The sequence below is a fragment of the Diadema setosum genome, chromosome 2 (assembly GCF_964275005.1).
Source record: "Diadema setosum chromosome 2, eeDiaSeto1, whole genome shotgun sequence".
NCBI classification, from domain to species: domain Eukaryota; kingdom Metazoa; phylum Echinodermata; class Echinoidea; order Diadematoida; family Diadematidae; genus Diadema; species Diadema setosum.
Genome location: NC_092686.1, coordinates 41,609,026 through 41,623,719, shown reverse-complemented (window position 1 = coordinate 41,623,719; position 14,694 = coordinate 41,609,026). Strand labels below are relative to the sequence as shown.

At 38.9% G+C, this 14,694-nt stretch overlaps 1 protein-coding gene across 1 annotated transcript in view; it reads left to right on the top strand.

Annotated features, from left to right (window-relative positions):
* LOC140245992 (uncharacterized) overlaps positions 1 to 14,325 on the top strand; it is a 61,665-nt gene extending 47,340 nt beyond the window's left edge. The window contains exons 3-7 of the mRNA XM_072325442.1: positions 3,901 to 4,279; positions 8,114 to 8,183; positions 9,287 to 9,419; positions 12,318 to 12,477; positions 13,131 to 14,325. Coding sequence (XP_072181543.1) covers positions 3,901 to 4,279; positions 8,114 to 8,183; positions 9,287 to 9,419; positions 12,318 to 12,477; positions 13,131 to 14,258 — 1,870 coding nt within the window. The 3' untranslated portion in view covers positions 14,259 to 14,325. The remainder of the gene's footprint in view (positions 1 to 3,900; positions 4,280 to 8,113; positions 8,184 to 9,286; positions 9,420 to 12,317; positions 12,478 to 13,130) is intronic.
* Positions 14,326 to 14,694: the final 369 nt, after the last annotated feature.

Genomic DNA, 14,694 nt, shown 5'->3' with positions numbered 1-14,694 from the left:
AATAAGTGTGCCGACACTTCATTAAAAGCTGTACTTTGTGAGACACAGTTAGCCCCCGAGGGCAGTGGATTCACCTGTCCCATAATGTGGTAAAGATGACAGAAGCACACGCACAAACAGACAGACAGACAGACAGACAGACATGCACACACACACTCTACACTTTTCTGCATGTTCATGCGCTAATGCACATGAAAGTCGTCGTTATTCTGCCTGTCACTCCGTGCAGTATTGAAGACACAGGTAGTGGGGAAGACTGGAGCGCTTAAAGAGCTTAACTATTGTTGATTCAACATCTGTGACTAACAGGAAAGGCAAACACTGAAATGATTCCTGCCCGGTCTATTTCTGTCCCCAATTCATTATTAATGAGACAGAAAATTGAGGAGAGATAGTCATAGACAAGAGCTAGCGTCACAGAAAGACAGACAGGGACAGAGGGAGAAAAAGAGGAGGGAGATATGATATATTGATAGCAGGCGAGGTAACAAGATGTAAACACATAAAAAAGAATTGTGTTACAGTGAAAGAAAACAAAATGGAAAGGAGAACATATACTTGTTCTTGTTTAGAAGAAGAAAAATGCTGATGGCAAAAGCAGCAAGTAACATAAAAATATTTAGAAAATATATCTTTCCTCCCCCCATGAAAAAAAAAAAATTAAGTATGATTTTGAAAACAATTTGTTTCAAAACTATTTATAACCCTTGAAACAACAATTAACAGGTATATCAATTATTGGTTTATTGGACAAATCATAGGTGAAATCAATTTGAATTGTATGCAGGCTAGTAAGGACAAGAAAATTATTGCAATGTGAACACTTTTTACTTACACTTTTTATTGCCAGAATGCTATTTGTATATGAAAAATCTAACAACAAAGATCAAATTGGTCCCACATCCATGTCTAGATGATTTTCAGCACATTGTCTTCAACAAGTGAATGAGAAAGAGTCCCTGTGATCTGAAGTTTATGGGAATTTGCATCATATCAAAATATTCACACAAACTTCAGCCAGTTCTTTTTAAGTTAAAAGTAGAGTCATTGATATTGAACTTGAGATAAAATGTATTTCAAAGTGATTGTGCATAAATGCATACAAATGGTATCGTAGAGTTTGAGAATGAGTGCATGGTATTTATTTTGATAATACTGTATCTGACTCATACAAAGATCTGATGTATCTGTGGTTCGTCTATCTATCTATCTATCTGTCTTATCTACTGTATCTATCTATCTATCCATCTATCTATTTATCTATCTAAGAAGTGAATATATATATATATATATATCGCATTATATATATATATATGTGTGTGTGTGTGTGTGTGTGTGTGTGTGTGTGTGTGTTGTGCATGTGTGCATATAAAGAGAGAGAATGTCATGTATGAAAAGGGAGAGAGAGAGAGAGGGAGAGAGAGATATATGTGACACATCTTGAAGTATGTTGAGTAAAAAGAGGAATATGACTAAACTGTGACACACAGATCCCAGAGGATGCGAGTAATGAGTATGATGTTTAAGGCATGTGCCCACGAATCTTAAAGTACCTATCAAATGCTCAGTTTCTCTGAGCTACTTTTTTTTTCACAAACAGTCCACATTGCACCACCTTCGATGTATCGACTATCTATTTCTCCCGTAATTTGCAAAGTGCATCATGTTGTCGGCCCTACACATGATGCAGTCGCAGATGCCTTTTGCATTTGTATTTGACAAAATGTCAGAGGCAGTGTGGCAGAGAGCAAATATTGCTAAACAAATTACGCCAAGGTTCTCCATCGAAACAGATGGTTGCGTGTGACAGCCAGCCGGCTGAAATAGCACGGTGACCCGGTTTCTCTGAAAAAGGAAATTGTTATCGTTATTGACTGATTTTGTAGTGATGAAATTGACACTATTGTTACCCCATGGCCCTTCTAAAATACATACGGGAGAGAGGAGGTGCATGCCTTTGACATTACACAATTGATAAACATGGAATTTTAAAAATTAAATTTAGTATGTGACTTGCAAATAGCTGTGCAAAGAATTTTCAAAATACAGTACTTAGCATCTGTCCTATGTGAAGGAAGTGAGCAATGCATGTGTACAGGTATGCTAACATTAGCATGCAGTTTCACTGCAAAATAGGTTGGTGCGTTTGTATTGGATACATTTTATAAAGTAGGCCTACATTCTTGAATCATATAGTGTATTTCTAGCTCTATACAAACCACACTCTCAGAAATGTGTCAGCTATTGTTGTGCAGCAATGCTTTCATTCAAAATGAATTGTATAGAGCAGAAAGAGAAAAAAAATGATATGAAATGTTACCTATAGTTTGAATATTTATATTCTCATAAGTCATGCATACCACAGGATGTGATATGTTGCACTTGTTAAAACTACACTACATTATCATTATACATATTGATACATTTTTGTACTGAACAAAGCAACTACAGTGTTCCTTTAAGTGTGCCTGTAACTGTTCATATGGAAGCAGTCTCTATGCTATGACATTTGCTCTGCATTTCCAAGGAGTCAGTTTCCAAAACATATGGTGAACGTCCAGTCTCAAGTACTAGTAGTCTCAACTTTTACTGAACTTACAGTACAGTGTACTGTAGCCGAAATTTGACTGTGGGTACAATGCAATAAGAATACACTTTGAGTGAAAAGAATATTTCAGGCTTACACAGTTGGCTGTCTGTAGGTGAGATATATATACAACCCAAAAAAATGATGCAGTATTTATTTCCTTTGTGTTCCAAATAAAAATCTGCCATTTTGTGAAATTACATATTTAGCGCTTTACCCTAAGTTATCAAAAATGGGTGAAAATTGTTTTTAGTGCTTTATGCAACATAGTTTTGTTGTGTTAGCTAACATGACATCAAATAAACCCCACAATTTGAATTTTGTTTTCTGTTTCTCTGATTATGCAGAAACTACTATACAGAACAGGTATAATATGTTTAGTACCCTGCCAGAATACTTGTAGTAGTGGTAGCTTATAGGCAGTTTATACATATGTGACTCGGCAGCAATGTTCACCAGCAGCACTCGGCAGTAGTACAGTACCACCGCAATCTGCATTATCTGTCCACAGACAAAATTAGTAATCATATGGGCCAAGTTTGTAGATATATTGTCTCTTTCTAATTTACTATCAAAAAGAAATAATAGTATTATTTTCGCGGGAAAAAATGAATTTATGATGATTTTTATAATTGTAACAATTACCACATCGTAACAGTGATGAATTGGCATTGAGATCGTTATCCGCGATTGTGCTCAAATTTGGCCTTCATGATGAAGCAATGTGTAATTGTATGTCTTACAAACACAAGATGGCATCATACAATGCCGTAACCAAGGGTATGATAGTAACCTGGGTTGCAGAATCAAAAGTTCTGATTCAAATGATACGGGTGTACTGGTCTTCTCGTCCATAGAGAACGGATATTTTTCTACGTTACGACTCTTATGTTGAACTTTGTTTCATTGAATAATTTTTTTTCATGCAAACAAGTAGACATTTCAAGAATGACAAACATTTCTTGTACATCGATATCCATTACTGTAAAACATGATATTTTTGCGGCATGAAATTTTCGTGAATTGGAGCCAACCGCCTTTTTCACAGTATGAAATTTTTGTGAAGTGCCTCTGGCATTCATTGCATATAGTGTAGACAAGAGCCTTCATGTGCATTTTAATTTCGCGAATCTTGGCTCTCGCGAAATTTGTGAAATTAAAATGCACGTGGACATTCCTCGTTTTACAGTAGTCTCTTATAGTGATATTTGCAGCAGTGTACTCTTTCTGTCCATTTTGGGATTACCAATGGGACTCAAAATTGTGAATCATTGAATTGATCAATGTTTGAATAAATTCTTTTCTCTCATCAGTGGAGGGTTTGGTCATCCCATCATTAAATCTGAGCCCCAGGACTACCCGGTCATCAAGCCAGAGCCCCAGCAGCCATACCCCATTATCAAGGCCGAGCCGCCGGACACGTACCCCTACAGCCACCCCCACCACCCTCACCACCCGGCTGCCATGCCCTACAACGGAGGGGGCCACTATGTCCCCCCTCCTCCGGTCATCCAGACCCCGCCCCCGGAGCAGCAGAAGGTGAGCAAGAAGGTGAAGCAGGAGAAGCTGACGGAGAAGCTGAAGGAGAAGAAACCCCGCCGCAAGGTGGACCGCTTCAACGGCATGCCCGAGGAGGAGGTGGTCAAGCGCACACTGCCGGACATCCTGGTGCAGAACCTGGACATTGTCATTGTGAGTCCATCTGCAAACCTTAAAGGAGAAATCCGGACCAGTTAAAAGTTGGTCTGAAAAGAAAGGGTCAAAATTTTATGAGCACAACAGAGATAATTTGATCAGAATTGTATGAAGTTTAGATCAATAGGTAAGTCATGAAATTGTGAATCCTTGAAATGTCAATGTGATACATAATATAGTGAGTTGATAATGTCATCACCTCACAACTTGCCATTTAATTTGTATGCAAAATCTTGAAAGTTTCAGATCGTTTTGATACATTAGCAATTATGCCCCAGTCTCAAATCTCAATATATCTGCATGATCATTATTTTGAAGTTAATCAGCTAGGAATAACATGTTTTACACTTTTATAGCGGAAGACTTTTTATCATCTTTTGCATACGATGGCAAATTGTGAGGTGATGACCTCATCAGCTCACTCATAAATTTGCATATTCATATCAACTGTATGAAAACTGTTTTACAAAAATCAGCAAATCTTTAAAAGTTATTTGCCTCTTTACTTATGATCAGGTTTTGATAAAATTTGCACTGTTGTGCTTATATAAATGTACTCCCTCTTTTTGACGAACTTGTAACTGGTCTGAAATTCTCCTTCACACTCTCCTCCCAGACGCTCGTCACTCACTCACCTTTATGTAAGATGATGTGGTCTGATAATAACATGCGTTATCGGAGTACCCATGATATTGCATTATATTTATCTGAGGATTGGATATGAGATATATCCCAGAGAGGCTTTGTTTTAGTTTCCAAAGTATGAAAAGCACTTTTAACCCGTTAGGGACGAGTCCCGAGTATGCTCGGGCAAGTGTCTATGAGAAATGCGTGTTGTAGCAAAATCAAACCATCCTCAGTGGGTTAACAAGTACATCATAAGAAGCAATTAGTGTACATGAAGATTGTTGCTAGCAAATAAATGAAGAGATTTTGCCTGAGTAAAATGACAATTATTTGACTGAGACAGGTATTTTTGATATGGTCGCCACACACTGCTCAAACCAGTCACCTGTCTTTGATACTACATATATATAATATATATATATATATATATATATATATATATATATATATATATATATGAAGTTACTCAAATTGTCACAGAGCCATTTTCATATCTTGCTCATTCATCCCCCAAACTGAGCTTTCTAGGGGGTTACTTCTACCATTAAACACCAAAATAACAGCAATTTACTTTCAGCCATAATATTTTGTCACCCTTTTGTCACCATTTTTTTTTTTTTTTTGGGGGGGGGGGGGGGCATAGTTAGTATTAATGGCACAGATCCAAAGCTCAATATTGTCTTTTTTTTTTGCAAAACGTACCCAAAATCACACAGTCCTTTGATTTGTCATGTGTATTCTGCAGAATTGTAGCATCTGTCAAGGGTTGTACTTGCCCACAGATCACAGCCTTTAGCATTAATGTTCGTTCGTTGGCCGTGAATGGGTTGTCATGATTTGTTTCCATAGTAAATTTATAAGTTGAGTGAATTCACTATAGATGACATTATGTGAAAGACTGCTTGTGGTTTTCAGGAGATTAGATACTGGCTTTGACAAAATATTTGAAGAAGTTTATGTGGCCTCTTGTGACAATAATAAATGTTGTCTCCAGACAAAAATGATCTGACAAAAATGCAGGTGAGCAATGAGTTTTAGCTTCATATTTTCTTCCTTACAAGTTCACAAGATATTTACTTTTAACTCCCTTAGTAGGAAGTGCATACTTTCATAACCCTCAGGCAATACCCACCAGCAATCTTTTTTTTTCATGGTTGCCATGGTAGCAGCAGGTGCTGCATTCAAAGGTGTCATTCTATGTCATTTATACAACAGGGTGGTGGAGCTTCCAAAAGAATGATACGTGTGAATGCTTGTACCATGTATCTTTTCATGTTTGTGTATTTCACTGCCTGATCACCAAATTTCTCTCCACATGACACATTGAAAAATTCTCAATACTTCTTTGATAGCATTTATCCATAAACGTGACTTGGGCTATCGTTTCATACATTTTGGAGAATAAAGACGAGCATCAGTGTTGTATACCTGTACCTTGTAAATTTCCAGCATCATACTCTGTATAGTTATATTCGTAACCTGCATTGTATGTAAGGGAAGCATGGTGGGTACACAGACGGCATACTCTGAGAATGTACATTGTTGAGGCAGGCCACTGAAGTTCAAAGTTTGACCCAAATGATGTTTATTTTTGTTCCACCTTGAGGGGGCAGAAGTAGCTGTTGTACTTTCAGCTTTCCTCCTTATATGAAGATGAAGGTAACTCCTCCTTGAAGCAAAAAAAAAAAAAAAGAAAAAAAAAAAGAAGATATGATTCAGAACAGAAAAGGAAAATATTCGGCAGACATGTTTTATGTGTAACAACATGACTGACGCAACTGAAAATTCTGTGCTCTTCTGACTCCATTCTTCACCCTGCTCTCAGTCAATTCATGAGACACTATTTGGTACCTGGCTCTTTTGTCATACAGAGTCCACTTTCTACGATCTGCAAACTTCAGACAGAACTCACCTTTGTCATGTGTCAGGAAAGAAACCAAAAGCTCAGTTCTTAAGATATGGATGCACTTCTGAAAGCCAAAAGATAGTACTCTGAAGGGCTCAAAATTTATCTTCCATCATTTGGAATTTGCTTCAAATACATGTACATCGAAAGGGACTACCAAGAAACTTCCGTGGCTGACGTGATTTGCCAAGATGATGAGTTGTTTTGGAGTGTATTTAGGTCAAAAATGTAGAATAATTTCGATTGTAGTACACACAACTTTTATTCCAGAAGAGCCCTCCCTTTTAATTGTGCATTCAGCAACAAGCTGCTTGCCAGCACGGAAGATCGATCGATATCACTCTGGTCCGATTTGTTGATTACCGATATTCAATAAATGAAAAATTACGTTGTAACCACAATGGGCTAAACTCATGAGATTGTGGACTTTTGGTAAACCTTTTTGGCTAATATTTCACATTTTTGTCATTACCCACTTGAAATTGTGGTATTACCACTTTTTTCACACATTTCTTATGCATACATTTTAGAGCAATAATCAATAGTTCTGCTTGCATACTGTACGTGAACAATGTTTTGGCTTTGATGTTTACATAGTGTTTTAGAATAGAATGCTGAAAATCATCAAATGCGGGTGTATCTGTTTGATACTTGTACCTTAAATGCCCTATCATATCCTGCTTCAGTGCAGTGTTGTGGCATGATTTATAGAAATATTGATTCAGTTTAACATTTGCATTTGATCCCATATACAGTGTATTTGTTTTCATTTCTGCGTTTTTTGATATACATTGTACAGAATGTAAGATTTTTAACAGTCATGCTAAATTCAAAAGCGTGCTTCTACATGTTTTGTCCTTTTTCCTGTTTCTCTTTTTCTCTTTCTTCTTGTTGTTTTTGGTATTAGTTGTTGTATTATCATTATTATTATTATTATTATTATTATTATTATTCATTGTTGTTGTTATTATTATTATATTTTTTTCATTCAAATTTATAATTCATTCAGAAAAGCATCTCCATGGAGTAGGAATGCCTACTGAATGTTGGTTACATCTGACAAAGTGATGACAGATCTGTGTATATTATTATTATCAATATTACTGGTACTCCCAAGCTCTAGTGTACTTAAGAGGCATGCCGTCTACAGTATGTATGGTATTGGCCAGTGTTTCAAATTCCACATGATGTTGTTGAGTGTTGTTATGTGTCATGTACATTGAATTATTGTTTGTTCCCCCCACCCCCACCCCCTTTCCCTTATCCCCAACCCTTTTTTTTTTCCATCATCTGAATAGATTGGTATCAACCCGGGCCTGATGGCAGCGTACAAGGGCCACCATTATGCGGGTCCTGGAAACCACTTCTGTAAGTCGCATTAATATCAGCCCTGCACAGGTTTTCCATTCATAGCTGCCGGGCGAGTAGGCAATGACGTGACATTTTGGACTGTGAATGTGTGCTTATGTGCAGATGTTCCTCATTTCCTTCTTTTGTCGAAAAGAGCAAGCTGCATCATGTTGGAAGGGCTGGCTCAGAAATTATGGAATGTTAAAACCAAGATGAATGTTCACAAGGTAGAGGAGAAATTGTCAACTGATTGAAAATCTTTCATTGCCAGTATGACCAGCCCAAAACAATCTATATGAAAATATTAATCTTTAATGTCATTTTGATAAGCGGGTTGGCTTGATAACTGCTCTTTTAGTCTTGAGTCTTGAATTCAGACCAAAGTGTATTGAAGGGAAGTAGTTCATACCAACAAGACCTTAAAGGGACTGTAAAGTACTGGTTGAGGTGGGGATTCAGGTTTATAACATTCCTATGTGAGATAATGAGAAACTTCTTATGAAATATGAAAGAGCATGTAATTATAAAAAGGATTCAACATTTATTTGATGAAAATTGGTTTTCATATGGCTGAGATATCCAAAAAGTGATAATTATAAAAGGCAACAGGCCATGCCTTTTATTAGGATCTCTTTGTTTCACCTTGTTTTTGGATATCTCAGCCATTTCAAAACTGATTTTCATCAAATAAACTTTTGATACCTCTAGAATTGCATGCTCTTTGACATCTCATAGAGTGGTTTCTGAATATCTAACCAACATTAAAAGCTAAATCCTCACTTCAACCAGAACTGTATACACCCTTTAATGTGTAGAGTCATATCATAGATTTTCGTTTTCTATCAAAATGCTTGGTATTGGTTGCAAAGAAAAAAAAACCTCTGTAAGCATTGTACTTTGTTTTTAAGCTTCTCATCATTAGTAGGGTAATTTTATGCATGCCAACAGATCACAAGTAGTGATGTATTTTTATATCGATCACAGCCTCTTTGACGAGAAGAAAGTCGGACGTGCTTCGTTCCGCATTGTTTTTAATGAATCGCTGAGTTTGCCTGCGTTAACCGTGTGGCCAATTTATCTGTTCTACTTACCCACTTTTGGCACGATCAATTCTCTTCCAGGGAAGTGCCTGTACTTATCAGGCCTGGTACCCGAACCAATGACATGCATGGATGATGTAAGGTTACCTGACTTTGGCGTGGGCTTCACAAATATCGTTGGTAGGACAACAAGGGGCAGTGCGGATCTTAAAAGGTAAGCAATTAACATAATTATGTGGATCAAATTCAGCCAAATTACAACTAAAAAAACAAAACAAAAACAAACTCCAGGTACATGCACACACAGAAAAGGAAGTCTTCTTGTTTTAAGGTTTGTTTTTTGTTTTTTCTAATGACACTTTCCTTCATTTTGTAGCTGGCAAAACTTGTTCCCCCCATACAAGGGGAATTTCATTCTTCTGATCTGAAGTGAAATTCATTAATTTTATAAGTAGATGAAAAGAAGATGAAAGTATTACCCTGAACTGTCTTCTCAACAGTGTAACTCCTTTTTGAATGTGATAAGTTGTTGATGCTCATGTAATATTGTGATGTTTCAGGATACTCAGATAATCTAGGAATTGATTGCATGTTGCGACAGAGATTCTCAGACCAACTGTCACTTTTTGCAGTATTTTATACTGTTTTTGACCAAAAATACTGCAGATGTTATGAAAAATACTGCAGATGTCATGGAAAGTACTATTTTTCCCAAATTATGCTATTACTCATGTGTATAAGCCAGTTCGGAGTTCCACTTTGCGCATGAGCAGAAACAAGGTCATTCGGACCATCATGCATGTTGGTTTTTAAATTCACTCAGATAAGCATCTGTGATGTAATGATTATTCATTTAATCCTTATAAATGCCGCATGCCAGCACATCCACCTGACAGCAAAAGTGGTATTTGGCAATATCAATAGAAAGAGGTTGTTAATACATTCAACGCAAAATAATGAAATGGATGCTTTCCCATGTGCCACTTGACGGATCATTCTGGTCATCTGGTGTATACAAGTTCATTCTTTGTTTGAACAGGATCAATGAATTCCATAAATTGTTACGTAAAGCTTATGCATTATGTCGCTCTCAAAACGAATGAAGTGCCCCTAACCGACTGAGAAAAAAGAAAGGTCATTCGGACCAATGTGCCCATGAGCTAACTCCGAACTGGCTTATTGGAGGAAAGGTAAAAATACTGTTTTTCACCGGAAACGATACGCCTTTTTAGTCCTCAAAATACTGCAGTGCTGTTTTTAAGGTCGACGGCACTGCTGTTAGCGCATTGTATGTAATACACTTTGGGTGGATAGCACTTCTGAGAGTTAAAATAATATTGCAAGCATTTCATGTGTACATATTTGTTGATTGAATGGAACGGATTGAAGGGTAAACGTGCATCTGTTGCTGTAAAACACACTTACAATGGTATAGATTGTCACATAGTATTAGAATTAAAATGCAATAAATGTGCAGTCTGCCCGACTTCAATGTATTGTACTCCTTGTCGTAAAGGGGAAACGTAAATGAGGAACGTAAACGGTTTGAAAGTGTTTTCTGCAACACAAACACCTTAATGCAATGGCAGTGGGGTATTTATTGTGACAGCCGTAGATCTGCTATGCAGTACTGGCGCACTTGATCGTTTATAAATATCTGTGTTATCAAATATATGCCATTACCTTAATTGGCCCAGTATTCGAGATGCATGCATAATTGGAGTGTATAGCTCTGCGTACAAGATCCCCTCCGTGCTGATGGGCATATAAAGTGCGTAAATATCTGGCTAGTAGTATATTTCCATGAAGAGTGTAGCTATAATTCATCATGTCACATTCTGCTGACAAACATGTTTTCGACTCAATACAACATGTTTTCTTGTGTGAATGTATACACGCACACACACGGCACACACACACACACACATGCACACACACATATCAATCAAACATCCTCGTTCGTAGAGATTTGTGTGAATAAAATTCTCATGCTCACGATGACTAGAGTTGGTCAGAGGAGAGCAAGGATTCTACTCTATTATGATAATCAGCAGATTCTGCCAAAGTTTTTCTATTCCTTTGCAAAATTGATTTAAACTTTGATACAAAAGTCAGTAGCCATGTATTTTGAAAGCCATTTTGATATCCCTGATTATTACCTATATGAGGTAGTTTTGCAGGGCAATTGTAGTTGGTATTGTGATCGGTCGTCAAGGTCAGCGAGCAATATTAGTGGGTATCACCCTCCTTCCCGGGTTAGATCGCCATTTACTTTACATGTAAACATTCCAGTCAATCACAAAGAGGAGACATTCACAAATCCGGAACACACGCACCAGCAGAAGATCGCCAATAAATCAACTCATACAAGGTCGACCTCTTCCAGCAGCGCACTACGTGTCAAACAATGATGAGTCCATTTGTGCTCAATAAGTGCACAGTGACTATCAGTTACTACAACTCTCCAAATTGAAATAGAAGCAAAAACAAAGTGTAAATAGTTCAGAGGTTTGAAGTTTGCCTGTTATAACTACATAATATGTATCTTTGAAGTTGGAGTTGAATGATGTACATTGATGCACAATTTTGCAACTATTTGACATGTTGGTGGTGATCTACAATTGGGCAAATGTGGCTTGATCTATATCATAGTGTATAGCCGTATTCACATATTTTCCTAATTTACCTAGGGGATAGGTAATAATTATGATATTGACTGGCCTTGAGGGAGATACCAGAAAATATTGCCCGCACTGAAAGAATATTTCCCTCGTCTTCAACTCAGGCAATATTCTTTCAGTTTGGGCAATATTTTCTGGTATCTCCCTCAAGGCCAGTCAATATTATATAAATATCAATAGGATTCAATAGGATTCGACAAGAATGCATTTTGATATAGAATTCTAGCATTCTTTGAATATAAAAAATTTGAGAAAAACACTTTTCTCTTTCAAAGTGGGGTATGTAGACGTCAAGCCCCCAAATTGCGAGAAATCACCTGCAAGCTCTCTCCCCATTTGGTTTGAACCCCCCCCCCCCCATAATTTTATAGCGCAGTGTTTACATTATTGTGTGACCTTTAACCCCCGATGGCTGTGCTGTCTTACCCCAGGAAAGAGATCAAAGAGGGGGCAAAGATTGTCGTCGAAAAGATTCAGAAGTACCGGCCACTCATTGCTTGTTTCAACGGCAAGGGCATCTATGAGATCTATAGTGGTAAGAAGGATTTCGAAGTCGGCCGTCAGCCAGAGACCATCCCTGGAACGGAAACAGTGAGTATCAGCAATTTCATGCCTTCACACTCAAGATGTCACAAGCACTCCTTTTTTTTTCTAAAAGAAAAAAAAATGATAATACAACAAGGAAATATAGAATAAAAGAAGGAAAAAGAATTATGAATTTAAAATCATTTTTTTTAAATATACATTGAGGTCTTTCCAATTTTACCTCTTTCGATTCATACCTGTTATGACTACTTACTTCATGGTGAAGTATGAATTTGTTTGCTTGTGTGGAGTGTAATCTTGACTGCTTACTTTGTGTATTTCCCTGGTGGCGTATGAATAGAAATTATGTTTGCCTGTGCCTGCGAATTCCTCAAAGGATTTATATGTGCTTCTTTGCTGTGCTTCGTCATTTGCTTTCTTTCTTCTCCTTCATTGAATATAGTTTAACTCTCTTCAGTGTCAAATTATTGAGGTACTTTTTCCACATAGATGGCATTCTTGCTTTTGCCTAGAAAACATGTGAGGTCACAGTTAAAGACTTCTACATCAAAAGTTCAATCACAATTTGTTATCAGCATCATATCGCTTTCTGACATTAAGAATTCATGTGCATACCTCAATAAACCACAGATGCCGGAAAATCTACATTTATGTGGTGGTGAGTGTATCATATTTTTCTTTCTTGTTTGCATCTGTAGGTCGTTTATGTGATGCCTTCATCCAGTGCACGTTGCTCTCAGTTTCCGAGAGCCCAAGACAAAGTCCCCTTCTACATCACGCTGAAAGAATTAAGGGACAAACTAAAAGGCACTCCACTCTCGGAGATCAGGAGACCTCCGATTGAAACGATGCCTCCCACACCCGTCAAGTCAAAGAGTAAGAAGAAACAACAGCAACAACAGCAGCCGACGGATCAGCACATGCAACAGCAGCAACATCCGCCGCAAGCACAGCAGCAGCTGCCCCCGCCAGCTCCGGTCCCCCACCACCCGGGAGTGAAGACGGAACCGGTCGACGGAGCATTCCACGGCAGCATGGGGGGTTGCGGGTTCCCCAACCCCATGCACGGGGGAGTTGAGATCAAGAGGGAGCCGGGCATCGACGGGCCATGTATGCCATCAAATCCACCGCCTTACTACCACCACATATCCCAGCCACAACCACAGATCATGCCTCCTCCCACACCCCAGCAGATGGGGGTGGGCGGGGCGGGGTTCACCCCGATGCAGAGGTCCGAGAACTCTTTCAGCGTGAAGCAGGAGGCCGGAGACTACACGTTATGTTCATCTGGCTGGAATTCAGGTCAGAGTATGTCTGTTATTAAGCAGGAGCCCTTGTCTCATAATTACGGACACTATGATGTGCAGCATGTCCACAACCCCAGCATGCTGGACCTCATGGACGATTTCTTGGACCAAATACCGTCTATCAATAACCAGGGCATGCTGCCCGCATTACGAAACGTCCAACAGCAGCGACAAGCGACACCGCCCGGCCAAGTGCCGCCGCAAAGCCAACCTTTCAGCAACAACCAGTGCCCTCCGCCCGCACCTCAGCAACGTCAGCCGCAGCAGTCGCCGCCCATGCCGCCATCTCAGTCGCCTGCCGCGCCCTCGGCATCAGCCCAGCCACCGCCACCGCAGCAGCAGCCATCGCCGCAGCCGTCGCAACACCAGAACATCCCCATGCCGTCGTTGCAGGAGAGGTCCAGCCCCAGCAACCCGATGATGCCAGGCTTCAACCAGTCCTCCTACCAAAACTTGCCTGCAGCTGGCCACCCAGGCTACCCCCAACAGGGCCCCAACCCAGGGGGAGGGACCATGTAGAGCAGTAAGCTACCCCCACTCCCAACCCTCCAATCCAAAGTTAACAATCCAAGCAAAGGATATTTTATGAACCTATTGAAATGAACACAACCTTTCCATCAATGGTTCAAAAGTATGTTTCCAACTTTTTCTGTCTTTTTACCCCTCATGGTTAATCATGTTTTTCCTGAACTCACATAATGGACTTATTATTTGCACAAGGACAGATCATCTCAAAACTAGATATGCTGAAGAATTGTATGTACCAAACAATCATGTGTTGCAAAATTTGTTTGCGTTGTGTTGCTTTTGTAGTGTTACATATGTGTGTCAATCATGAAGAGTATTAGTATCATTGTTTATCGGGTCACTCGTATGAATGACATTTTTATTTAAAAAGAATGATCCGAACACCATACACTCTAGGACCAGCAATTCTGAATGCATTATCACCCTC